A 13,838-nucleotide genomic window follows, 5' to 3' on the forward strand; every position below is an offset into this window, starting at 1 on the left:
AGACTCCAGCATGATACACCACAGTGTAAGAACTTAACCATCAAGACCCATATGCATCGTAATTCTGTGATGCAATGTCCTGGACCTAGCAAAAAAAACCTCCGACCACAGACTGCACCGCTCCCTGCCAAAGTTAAACTTTGGACGCATCCATCAAAGCCCTGGATGTAAGACAAACAGTCAGAGCGTGAGGAGTGTCCACTCGAGCCCTGAGCCACCTTGCCTCAGGTCTTCTGCTCTCCAGGGGTTGAAGGGCCAGTTGCCAGCCTGCTCTACACTGTCTGAAATGAGGGGTTCTCTGGGGATTCAGTAGTATGAGATGAAATGTGCTCTTGTTCTCTCCGGTTTCCCTGTTTTTCTACCTCCACCGGTGTGCTGTTCTCCTGCAGCTCAAACCTTCTTTCCTATTTACACAGCCAGCGCCAGAGGGGGTTGGAACCACAGCCAGACCGATGTAGCTTCTGAATGCAAGAACAACACTGAAACACTCACACGTGTATATACGCGCATCCAAAAGCACGAATAAATATGCTGTAAAAAATAAGTTAACTTTTATTTACTCAAGTTAGTCAATGAAAAGACAGACATCTTGAAGGTGTTGGCAGGTTCCAGGAGGTAATAAAATTTTGATTCTTCCATAATGCAGAAATTGTGTAACTGAATTTCATTTATGAATAAATTTGCTGTTAAATATTCTCAAGAACGTCGTCCATGAAAATCTGCAGAGCTATCAAAACTTTTGAGAGACAAACAAGCTCATGTTTTAGAAGCTCAAGTATTTCTTAAAAGAACCGCAACCCGTTGGCAAACTCACAAAAGAGACATGCTTGTCCTCAAACTACTACTATTGAAATCGAATTATGAGACCATTGAAATGTTCAATTTGTCACAGAAATGCCATATTCAGTCCTCACCTTGCAGGATAGCTGGAGCGTTACACGAAAAGGTGCACTGCTTGCCGAATGTGGTGCCCCAGGGACACGAGAAGGAGGCAAAGTAGACATGAGAAGGAGGGGGTGGGCCGCACTCCACCGGCTGACAGCTCACTACACGATCCCACACTCCATGCACACAGTTCAGATCGGCTTCCTTCTGAGTGACGAAAGACAGACAGAGAGAGAGAATGATCAAATAAAAAAAAGTTTTAGTGTCTGTACAATGGAAGTCAATATAGGCCAATGTTTTATGGTTACCAGCGTTCTTTAAAATATCTTCTTTTGTGTTCTGCAGAAGAACACAAATTTTGGGTGAACTATCCCTATAATGTAGTTCAAAATGTAGACGTTTCATTTGAGTATGAGTTGCTGTTTCAGACAAGTTCCACAAGTTCTTTATAATTTTTCTATAATCTATAATCTTTATTTAATTTTTTCATACAGTTTTTTTTAACTAACATATGCTGCTGAATCTGCACAACATGACAAGATGGACAGCATGTAGTCACAAACTATGGGGTTACAAGTAACCCAAATTTAACTCTTAGTCTCTGACCAAAGTTAGTACGCACCTGATGAAAAGGAAGGCCCTCGCCATGGAGAACAGTGGGGATGTAGCCACGATAACAGGAAACAGAACAGTGTTTAGGGTCTAGCACTGGAGAACAGCGAACTGAAGCGTGGTCAACCTCCAGTGGACCACATGACTCTGAACTGCACTGCCTACGTACACATCTGAGTGAAAAAATTACATTAGTTCATGTTTGTATGGTATGTAATGACATGCATAAGTATAAAAGTAATCATAAAATTATATGGCATATCTGGGTAGAAGCATAATGGAAATATGTGCGGTTTAAGCCTTTAACATAAAAAGATGTATTAGCGTTCAGATATAGAAAGGAAGTCAAATCCATTCTAAGAGAAACATAAACAGAAATGTAAAGATCTGCAAATGTTTGTTTAAAATAGTGTGTGTATAAATGTGCATGCATGTGTGTGTGTGTTTGTAAGTTGTGGGAGACCCCACCCTCAGCGCACCCAGTCAGGGCAAAGGCGCTGAAGTGACAAGAAGTTCGCAACGCGACCGCCAGCACGGCCACTTGAGAGGAAGAGAAGTTGAGCTGGACTGCTGAGGTCTGATAGAACGGCAAACTCAAATTATGAGTCACATTCACCACCAGGGGGTTTCGCTGACACGACAGCTCGTACGAACCTATGGACACATGCACACAAACAGAACATGTTAAAATGACGCAAAAGCCATAATTCAAAGATATGAAGTCTTTCTAAATAAATGAAAGCTTTGTTACCAAGCAGGTGTTTTTTGCCGGTGGTATCACACAGTTGTATGGTGATTGTTTTCTTGCAGTTCTCTTCATGCCAACTACCATCATAGGCAAGGTAGATGATAACCGATGCTGCTACACCTGGTCTCTCAAATCCAACCTGTCAAGCGTTTTAACACCAACATTAAATAGGCTCAACTGTCTAATCTAACGCTATATGACAAATAATCACTCATGAGTTTCTCAATGGCTGGTGCTGAAATTCAGAGAGCAGGTTTGCAATAAAGCAACGACCATTAGTTAAAGTAAATGTCTAAATAAAACCCTACAATTATCTACCAATAAGAGTGTTGTACTCTTGAGTCCATCATTTAACACATCTGACCATTACATTAATACCCCCCCCAAAAAAACAATGATGACCAAAGAACTGGTACTCACGTAATAGTCAGAAATAACACACAATAACACAAGCACATTTATTTTTCTAAACATTTCCAAACACTTCTCTATCTAATGTTAACTGTTTTTTGACATTGACATTATTAAACTCACTTAAAGGTTATAGTTATAAACAAACCTAATAAAACCACCAAAGTACTGTGAGCAGCTTTACAGTCTTTTGTTTGTTTGTTCAATTAGCATGTGCTTGTACCTTTAGCCAGACAGGCTGATCCTGATGATAGTAGCTGTCAAGATGAGCAGTGCAAGGCGTCCATGCATCATGTGCCACTACTTCATTCATGTCCAAATACTGCGACTTGCACATCTGGAAAAGAAATGTAATATACGTACATTTTTATTTAGAACATCCCCTAATTGTGTTTTTGTAAAAAATAGATGGTCCGGTGGCTACTTTAGATTTTATAGACAACTATCCCCAGTTTAAATGTTGTTGAAAAGGCTTGAAGGAGGGTTGCCAAGTGTGCGGACTGTTTTTAAACTGTTGCTGCGGATTGTCTTTTATTATGTGCGATAATTAGATCGATTGTTTATAAAAACACACTGATACTTCAAAACGTTGTTTTCCAAAAAGAAAATGTGTGTGCTACATGACAGCGGTACAGAAGTGGCAAATTTAAGGCCAGATTTACTAACCCGCAAGCTGTTAGTAAATCTAACCCATTGTCTTACTTTTTACTCAACCTTGTGATGCCACTTTTATACATTTAAAGTCGGCATGAAACGGAAGTAGCGATTGTCTTTTTTCCATCTCATGACATGTAGCGGAGTGAACCGGCTTCTGAAATGAGAAAGGAGAAAGATTTGAACGCCATTTTGCAATCTGTCAGTCATTGTAGCCCCGTCCTTGCACCATTCCTCGTGACCAGAAGTAAAGAGAGTTCGTTTCGAGAGGGAGAGGAGGTTAACGTTTTTTATTATACATACATGTATGTTTATTTCATTCGCTTGATGTGCTAGAATAAATCATATAATAATAAGGGATCATATTGGGTGCATTTACATCCATGAATGTGTATTAATGTACATTGTATATATTTGAAAATAAATAAAAAATAATAAAATAATAAAAAATAACCATTACAATTTTAATAAAAAATAATAATAAAAACTACGAGCAAATAAACTCTTCAAATCTATTATTAATTAGCACATCCTTTTTTAGAGTGTAGTTTCGGGCTCGTTTTGGCCATCAGGCTGGTTTTGGCCATCAGGCTGGTTTTGTTACGCAGATCTGGCAACCCTGGATTCAAATTGAATTATGAAATATTCAGCTGCACTGTTTGGTCAATGACCAAGACCAGGCTAGCCCGCAAGGCACAGTGGAAAAGCATTGTTATTGTACCTGAGTGAGCGCCGGCTCCCCGGTGACCCTTGAGGCAGGACATCTCTGATCCTGATGAGAGCCCGAGGCAGTAGACGCCCACTGGTCACTGAAGCCATGAGGAGTGAAAAAGCCACAGTCCTGAACGCTGGAGGCTCTCTCAAACTCTTCGCACGTGCCATCCCCTTCAAACACATAGCACAGGCTAGGCTGACCTGAGAGGGAGAGAGAGGGAGAGATTACGAGGCCAATCATAACTATCAGCTAATGAGTAACCCAAGCCAAGTTGTAATGGCGTTTTCATAGCAAGGCAATGAGATAAGACATCGCTCGCTTCTCTTAGCGGTGTCTACGTGGGAATTAAAGAGTTCACACAGTCGATCAAATAAATGATCAAGCCGTTGAATGGAAATAGGCAGATGATGTCATGGCATATGAACGGCTCTCGTGCTAGAGGCAGAGTTACTGTATGACAGAAGTGCATATCTGGGGCTAAAAAGAGAATTAGAATGTCAATAAATTGAATTGGTTCGAGAGGCATGTGCACATGACATCACAGTCTCGTATGAGCTCGTGTCTAAGAATGCTTCGAGGTGAAAGGAAGATGACTCATCGGTGGGCACCGCTTATCAAAGGCCGGGGGTCTCGCATGGATTCTAACAACAAATGAAAAACACCGCTAGGTAACAGCAGAACTAACCCATGTGTCCATGCCAAAGGATTAAGAACCAAGCTTTGTTGATCTGTGCTTTGCAGATATGCCTGTAGGGATAATAAGAGAGCTCCTAATGTGGAATTAGAGTAAATAGATGACAAAAAGCCACTCCTGAAAGCATGTTTGTCTGCATGCGAATCAGTCCGTTACGTCTGTAGTTATGTTTGAATTAGATGCCTTTCGTGCTTCATGCTCGCAGAAAATGTGGCACTTTCAGTCACGAAAACAACATTGACTAAATTGGTAAACTATTCGCTCTTTGTAACGTTTCCCGCAAAACTTCCAGGAGTGTTTTACTCACAAATGTATTATGTAACCATGGCATGCAGTTGGATGATTTTTGTAGTGTTGAATGAAGAGTCTAAAATATGCCTTTCATACTGATTCTAATACTATGATGGGTTAAATCTATGACAACATTAAACGAGACCGTGAAAACACACAACATTGGTGCACATGTTTTTTGGAAGGTTACACTTTGTCTGTATTTTATTACAACATACCCATGAGCCCAAAGTTACGATTTCATTTCAAAATGACGATTGACAAACTTAGTTTTTACACTTCTGGAAATGTGTCAGAAATTTGCAATAGGTGCTAGAAATGCAGGCAGGTTCATTTATAGATCTCCAGTCTTTCATGTCTTTTCACTCCTCAATATGACTTCCGAATACATTCTGTGAGAAAAGACATAACAATACTGTACAGTTTTGTTTTGAGAGCTGGTAATGATTATTTCCCTGGTTTGTTGTTTTGACGGTGGATGTGTTAAAGCGTTCCAGCGCCTCTGTTGTGGTGTTTACTGTTTCACGGCCAGATTTCTCAGCAATGGGGAGTGTGAGTATTTGTTTTGTGAGTGTGACTCACTGTGACACTTGAAGCCTGGTTCAAAATGACACTTTTTTGAGCAGCCGTCTCCGTCTAAGAGATTCCCGTCATCACATTCCTCAGTCCTGTGGGGGAGTTAGAGCAGTGCCAAGAATTACAACTGTAGGGAAATTTATAGTTATGCTTCAAAACACATATGACTGAAACAAATATTTAGTTATGAAACATTCTTGAAAATGACAAATGCGCATAACAGAAAAGGTCTCTGCAACATTCAGTGGATTACTCGCACTGGGCTTCATGCTCGATTTAACACAATGTGGCTTACTTTCAGGTTATGTAAGCAGTGTGCCACACTGTAGCTATGTTATTCCTGAAACATCGTTTATAATGTCCACATGATTTTAGGATTTTTCTAAAAGATTTAGAATGAATGAATATTTCTCTAGTATCAGGTAGGCTTGGTAACAACATTTACAGTAATTCATTTCCTGTAGCTCATCGGAAAGGTCCTGTGTTCGATCCTAGGGGATTACACATGCTTAGAAACAAATGTATAAGATAATGCAATTTAAGTCGCTTTGGATAAATGTAAATGTAAATGCATTTGGTTGTAAATGTGACTTTGTTTTCTGCCGTCACTGTTTTAAAATAAAAGCAGTTGCACACTTTTAGCCTTCTGAATAAATATGTATGTTAATATTAAGATACTGTATTTCAGCCAATATATGGGTTATCGACTTCCAACATCAGTAAAATAAAAAATGCTCCCAGTTCCATTTCAAAATGCAACGGCTGTTTTTATATATCTAGTCAAACGTTACATACGTAAACACGATCGCAACTTCTGGTTCACTGTGACTTTAAAGAATGACCAATTATCGTTGTCTTCCAAAATGTCCTCAACAAAAAAATACATTCTAAATAGTAAATAAACTAAATTGTGTCAGAATTACTGTAATTCTAGAATAAATCCTCAATCTCATACTTGTTTCTATGGCAACACTCATGATGCCAAAATCGATCCGTGTGTCTTCGTTGTATTTGACAGCAACTATTAAATGCTATAACATTCAATATAATATAGTTTGTGATTCTTTGTAGTTTACTGTTATCTAGATGAAAACATTCTACATAACGCAAAGAACATTCTGTCAAAATGAAACCATGATATTTTATATTGACTGAGAAATGTTCCATCAAAGATTAAAATCATAATGAAATTAAAAGTCACGGCGACAGCTCACTCCGCCCCTGCCCCCTCCCTTTCCAATCACTACGGTGGCTGACACAGGACTAAGATGTTGTCATGTTTTCGCTTCTTTACAGAAGGAGATAATGCATTTATGAAACGCACTCTACGGAGCAATTGTCCGTTTCCATGTAAGGGGACCTGCGGTGTATTGTAGATAGAAATAGCTCTTTCCGAGATAATAAAAACATAACGCTTCATTAGGTAAGGTCTTTATAGACTTTAAGCTAACACATTGCACCTTTAATGCTTGAAATCAAACTTGATGTGAATTAAATTTTGAGACTTTAGCTTCGTCATCACACCATAAGCAGAATGCAGAGATAGTTGTCTAATTAGTGCATAAGATCATACTGACCTCTGTAGTGCACTGTCACCACAGAAATGTTCCCCATGCGTGTACACCAGAGTTGGGGAAAGTTCACTGAATAAACCGTCTGACTCCACCTGGATCCTGTACTGATACTGCACATTCCTCTGCACATCACTATAAACACACATACAAATACATCACATACAAAGCATGCCAGAGATCCTGAACATACAGCAGAAACAATTGATCAAATCATTGAGGGTGAGCTGAAGGTAAAAACAGAAATGACCTTTCTAATGCTGAGGGTATCAGTACCACTGTACTGTTTCCAGGGCTATCGATCTAAAATGATCTGATACTATAAAAAGGATTCTCTCCACGATTGCCAAGGCTTGTTTAATTTCAGTTGTTTTCCGGGCGTTTGAAAGATGATGCCTGGCAAACTAAGCATCATCTGCTTTCTCCATCGGGTCCTTTTACTCAACAAATCGCCCTTATTAATTATGAATTACTTCCAGGGGTTAGAGAAGGATATTTGTTCTGTGGTCTAAAGAAGGATTTTGTGATAAGAAAGGTTTGTACCGAACAAACCTGAACAGTCTGGTTTTATTTGTTTTCATATAAAATTTTTATATTTATCTTATATTTAGTTTAATCTCGTTGGGCTATTGTCATGGTTCTGTCAAGGTATGTCTTGATTTCCTGGTCTAGTGGCAGGATCATGACAGAGCCACATGTTTTGTGTGGAGAGAAACATACTATCTGTCATGACATAAAATGCGGTCTCTCCGGTCTCGTCATTGGGCCCTGCCCACTCGTTTCCTCGTTAGCTTTCCATTAGTGTTCATTCCCTGCACCTGCCTTGTGTCAATTTACCCCTTGTTAGTCTCCCCATATAAGATCCTGGTGCCTATTGTCCTGTGCTCGTTCGTTGTGCAATGTACCTTGCTTGTTCATTGTGCCATGAGTTTGTCTTGCCTTGCCTTGCCTTGCCTTGCCTTGCCTTGCCTTGCCTTGCCTTGCCTTGCCTTGCCTTGCCTTGCCTTGCCTTGCCTTGCCTTGCCTTGCCTTGCCTTGCCTTGCCTTGCCTTGCCTTGCCTTGCCTTGCCTTGCCTTGCCTTGCCTTGCCTTGCCTTGCCTTGTAAGACGTTGTGTCATTGTTCATATTTAGTAAATTTTGTGCCTCCTTGTGGGAATTGTTTTGTTTTGGATTCTTGTTTCATGATTAGTGTTCCAGTTCGTGTTTTGTTATTATCCCCACCGTGGGTCTTTGTTTTGTCTTTAAATACATTTTGTTAACCCGGCTGCCTTCTTCCCCTGCATTTCCCTAACAGAACGAACGAGCCAGATTACAACCCTGTGGAGCTTAAGGTGGTCGGAGCTCACGAAGTCGGAGATGAAGCTGGTGAGCTTCGAAGACTCGGTGAGATTCACAGGCTCTGACCCAAGCATAGGGTTTCAGCCCCAACTATCTCTCTGACTCTGTTGGGCGTGATTCCGGAGGTTCGGTTCCGACGATCGCAGCCGTGAGCACCACCGTCCCGTCCGCCTCAGACTCCGCTGCTCCTCCTCTGGCTAGGCGGGAGTTGACTGACCACCAGCGGTTTGTGGCAGTCGTCTTCCGCCATGATCCAGAAGGGCGCTGGCCTTTTTCCTCCTCAGGGAGATAGGACCCTGGTCGAGTATGCCCGAGCCTCACTTGTGAGGCGGGGCTTGATCCCAGAGACGGTTATGAAAGCCTTTTTCCTGGTGGGCCTGTCAAGCCTTCACCATTGGAGGGATGGGAGAGGATGATCCAGGGTTCCTTTCTGGAGCTGGTCAGCGGTCTCTCCTCCAGCTGCTTTCCGGCCTCATCATGATCCCACCTACATCCCATCCCAGAGGATTGCGTGATGGCCATCATCCCCATGGGGGCCTTAGCACCACCCACCTCAAGTTCCGCCGGCTGTGACCCTCCCAACAGCCTCCATGGCAGGCGTGGGAGAAGGGGGTCGTGGAAATGCCTCTCCGACTCCTCCAGCACGGAGCTAGTCAGGCGCCCCACCGCTTCTCTGCAGCCAGCCACATGTCCCGTGGGCCGGTCAAAGAAGAAGCCTAGGAGGGGCCCACTGCCCAGTCCTGCCCACCCACAGGCGCCCAGTCCTGCCCAGCATTGGCGTGTCTCGCCTATGATCCAGTCGGCTTCCCAGTCCACTGCCCATCTCCCAGAGAACGCTGTGAAGCCTCCAGATTTCACTGCCCAGCCAAAGACATCCTGCCCTGTCCTGCACCATCCATTCCTGCCCAGCCGGTGAATCAGCCGGCCTCCCACTGCAAGGAAATATCTTTCAACATGACCAACCCTAATTTCACACCAAACAAAATGGACATAACATTACATAACATTACATAGCAGTATATTACGTCATGTATCTTTACGGGATCTTAACGGGATGTGTGTGAACGCACGCACAGATTCCAGAAAACCACTGGCAGTGGGAATGAACAAAATCTAACGATACAGGAACAAAATACCTGGACACATTTTCTGTGTATTTTCCAGGATCTCTGTGTGAAAAGGGCTTAGCAGTGAGGTTGCAAATTACAAACAAATTACTCACTCCACCCTTCAGCCCTCCCTTTCAAAGCACTACGGTGGCTGACACATTCACGCTTCTTTGCTAAAAGTGATAACGAATTTACGCAACACGCTCTGTAGAGCAGTTTGGCCATTTAGGGCTACTGTTAAAACAACATGGTGAATTCCACAATAGCTCATTATAAGGTAATAAAAACATAACGCTTCATTATGTAAGGTTTTTATACATCTCTGAATACATGTATACATTTTATTGGTTTTATGTCAATATTGGACAAAAAAGTAAAGTAAACGTGTTATTTGGCATTGAAATGGTTTAAGCATTGCGTGTATGTAATTAATGAAAAATAAAACTCGCTCTCGCTCTCTCCCTCTCCAGAAAACATCCAAAAGTAGAGCATAGGTACAGACCACATACACAGAATTTGTGCCATTTAGCTACAAGAAGACCACAGCATACTTGATATTCTGTAAAATGTGTCTGGAATGAGAGAGGAAGTGGTTTGCTTTTTCTGCAGACCTCATGGTGGCACTGCAACTCAGTTTCATGCAAAAACATTTTCAATCCTAGTCCAATATTTCCCCCTCCTCGTCTTTCCCATTCCCTGATGCTGAATGACATCGTGCGAGGGGAAACAACAGCAAACCAGCAACAAACAGCCACGGGCCACGTTTTTCCTGGTTTAGTGGTTCCATTTGTTTTGTATTGTACCCCTTCTCTCTCTCTCTCTCTCTCTCTCTGTCTTTCCATTCCCTATCCACATAGCTCAATTCCCAAAAGAGTTCCCATCTTTCTGAGCTTACAGATTTGGAAACAATATTTCTGGAGAAATAAATTCTCAGTGTTTGCTAATGATATCTGAACATGAAACTGAATAGCTATAACTAATAAAATAATGTCAGATTTATTTGGGAATAGCTTTTTAGGCATTGCTTCGAAAATGTTTGCACAGTGCTTTAATAGTGATATTCTTAAAACAATAGTTTTACAAACGCAACACATTAACATTTAATGTTATAGATTAAACCACTCTTAGATATACAGTTCCCAGAAACAAATCAAGCAGAAACACATTAAAAATTTTCAAAACATTTCGGTACATCTAGAGGCTTGCCAGTTGCTAGCAAATCTTTCAATTACTTTTTTGCATAAAAAGAGTATACAGTGTACATATTCAAGTCTAAGAAAAACTTTCTTAAGATCAATTCTTTGTTAAAAAAGTATTCAAATACACTTCAAATACACATTTATTCTTACCTGTCAGTGTATTTGGGCTGTCTGACGATGACAGAGCTTTGCTCTACTCTGTTTGGTGGATCTCTAAGCACTCTGTAGAGGACGGGGCGGCAGCCAGTGCAGAGAGGATTGTTGGGTCTCGAGGTCAGCAGGGCAGCGTCGATCTCAAGCTTCTTGTCAAAGGTGGAAATTTTAATGGCCTTGACTTTCTTACTTGTGCGCACATTCAGCGTCAAAGGAATATCACAGAAAGCTTGATAGGGGCCTGAGTTGATGGACTCGCCACTCTCCAGGATGTACATGATATTAGCAATTGCCTTTTTATCTATAGATAAAAAACTGATTAAAAAACTTGAATCTATGGATAATATATGCCATTTTATGTATCGTCGCTGTCAGGTACAAACTGTGTATCTTCAAAAACACAAATTTTCAGGAACCATGCCAACCCCCTTTAAAAAAAATATTAAACACCGTGTTGTCAAAGTTTACTAACATTTGCAAAAAGCACCAAAAAACACAATGGGTGACCATTAGTAATGGATTATGAAAAAATCACTAATTTGAAGATTACCATGTTTCTGTCTGAAAGTGACGAAAGAACAAATGGCAAAAAAGCACTATAAATACAAGATATCGCTTGGCGTTCATTATGCAAAATTTTTGCATAGTGCTACAACTGACCAATCAGAATCAAGTATTCAGAGAGCCATACAATGCCATACAACATTCAGCTAATACCCACTGGCAGACGTGTAGGTGACCCAGACAGTCAAGCTGTCAGGGATCACAGGGTGAAGAAATTGCAACTCCAACGCGCAGCCCTCTGTTTGGGGGCACGGTGTGGTCATGTTGGCCTCATACAGGTTGACTTCAGGACTCCAGGCTTGCATGCTGGGCTCACATGGCTGGTACACATCAGGGGCCCCTTTAAAAACCACAGGCAAACATTGTCAAAAGCCAAACCGAAAACTCTTTGTCAAACGTTAAGAATCTTTTTGGCAAATGGGACACAGACCTGGAAGGATGACATAATTCGTAGCAATAAAACTTACATATTAGCTCTAAAACATTTCCATAGCAATGAATTCAATAACCTGACAAAATAGTGGAGTGCTTGCTGGACACTGGACTGACATTATTAATGAAGTTATTATTTGCACACTATTCTTATCCTCAGACAGCACGCACATAGACCACCCACAGGCCTTTTACTTACCATTTGACAAGCTTTATCCCCTTTGGCTAAGTAGTTAGCTTGCAAATCATAAGCTAATCACAAAAAACAGAATCAGACATGTTTAACATCAATTACATTTATATGTTGTCTTAGCTACGTAAATACGTCAATTTATGTCACACGTTATATTTTATAACCAGAGCTATATATGCGATTTGGTTACAAAATACTATGTGTGACATTAATTGACGTATTCACAAAGTTTAAGCAGCCATACCAGTATCTGCATATCTCATGTTAATCTTGAGTATTTACGGAATAGTATCTCACCCTAAGAAAGGTTGTTGCGAAACAGATTTTCATGTTCTAAAAAGACCTATAGGAAACGCCGGAGGAGTGTATCGAGCACAGAAATACTATGTTATACGACCTCGGTATTTGACAAGGTGACCATGTCAAGCATGAGAAGACAACACTTTTAACATTATAAATAAGTCATAAGTATCTATTAAAGGTCCAGTGTAATTTTTTGGAGGCTCTATTGACAGAAATGCAATATAATATACAGTACATAACTATATCTTCAGAGCTGTATAAAGAGCTTATATAAGGAAGCGTAATGTTTTTAGTTACATTATGTCATTTAGCAGACCGTATTATCCAAAGCGCCTTGCAAAAATGAGGCATAACAATGGAAGCATTCAGTGCAACAATAGGGCAGCAATGCTTAAATGCCATAGAACTGGCCTCAGTTAACCTAACACAGTGTACAAAGCTTTATAAATATAAACATATAGACAATACATACAGACAGTAATTGTTTTTTAAGAAAAGAAGAAACAGTAAAAAGGATAGCAAGAGAAGTCTGAGTTATTGTGTCAAAAAACTACTTAAAACACACCTCTTCTATGAATACTTGACAGACAAATGAAAAAAAGTACACTATCCCTCTTCTCTCAACAGGTGGTGGTCTAGCTTTTGTTGAAACTAGTAACTTTGTATTAGCACCTAATGTACTATTGTTTTTTTATGACATATCGCTTATTGCTCCCCGAACTCTTTGTAAGTCGCTTTGGATAAAAGCGTCTGCTAAATGACTAAATGTAAATGTGTAAGGTGTTGACGAAGAGATGTGTTTTTAGCCGATTCTTAAATCATCATCCATCAGCAAACAATTACCAGCACCTCAGACCTCGGTACACACTAGCCTCACTTCAAACATCGAACTCTCCTCTTTCGCCGCACTGACTGACACTGAAGTCACCAGACTTTTCTCCAGCCACCCCACCACCTGCCCCCTTGACCCAATCCCCTCCCATCTCCTGCAGGCCATATCCAGCACACTCACACCTGGACTCACACACATCATCAACACCTCCCTGCTCAACGGCACATTTCCAACCCCCATTAGAACAGGCCCAGAACACGACCCTACATAAGAAAGCCACATTGGACCCCTCTACTACCGACAGTTACAGACCTGTCTCTCTCCTCCCATTTATTGCAAAAACTCTTGAAAGGACAGTTTTCAACCAGGTGTCTTCCTACCTATCCCAGAAAAAAAACTACTGGATGACAACCAGTCTGGCTTCAAAATATACCACTCCACTGACACTGCACTGCTATCGGTCACAGAAGCACTGCGGCTAGCCAAGGCGGTATCTACATCCTTGGTCCTAATTCTGCTAGACCTATCTGCAGCGTTTTTACACTGTCAATCACCAT

The 13,838-nt window shown here is 41.1% G+C and overlaps 1 protein-coding gene across 1 annotated transcript in view; it reads right to left on the minus strand.

Moving 5' to 3' along the window:
* Positions 1 to 13,838, minus strand: part of pappa2 (pappalysin 2) — a gene marked incomplete at its 5' end in the record, with an annotated part of 64,251 nt that overhangs the window by 26,640 nt on the left and 23,773 nt on the right. The window contains 10 exons of the mRNA XM_079451963.1: positions 915 to 1,092; positions 1,508 to 1,670; positions 1,977 to 2,151; positions 2,249 to 2,384; positions 2,880 to 2,993; positions 4,032 to 4,225; positions 5,593 to 5,678; positions 7,164 to 7,292; positions 10,955 to 11,258; positions 11,679 to 11,861. Of these exons, the coding sequence (XP_079308089.1) occupies positions 915 to 1,092; positions 1,508 to 1,670; positions 1,977 to 2,151; positions 2,249 to 2,384; positions 2,880 to 2,993; positions 4,032 to 4,225; positions 5,593 to 5,678; positions 7,164 to 7,292; positions 10,955 to 11,258; positions 11,679 to 11,861 (1,662 nt within the window). The remainder of the gene's footprint in view (positions 1 to 914; positions 1,093 to 1,507; positions 1,671 to 1,976; positions 2,152 to 2,248; positions 2,385 to 2,879; positions 2,994 to 4,031; positions 4,226 to 5,592; positions 5,679 to 7,163; positions 7,293 to 10,954; positions 11,259 to 11,678; positions 11,862 to 13,838) is intronic.

Source organism: Barbatula barbatula (genome assembly GCF_947034865.1).
Source record: "Barbatula barbatula genome assembly, chromosome: 3".
Taxonomy (NCBI): Eukaryota; Metazoa; Chordata; class Actinopteri; order Cypriniformes; family Nemacheilidae; genus Barbatula; species Barbatula barbatula.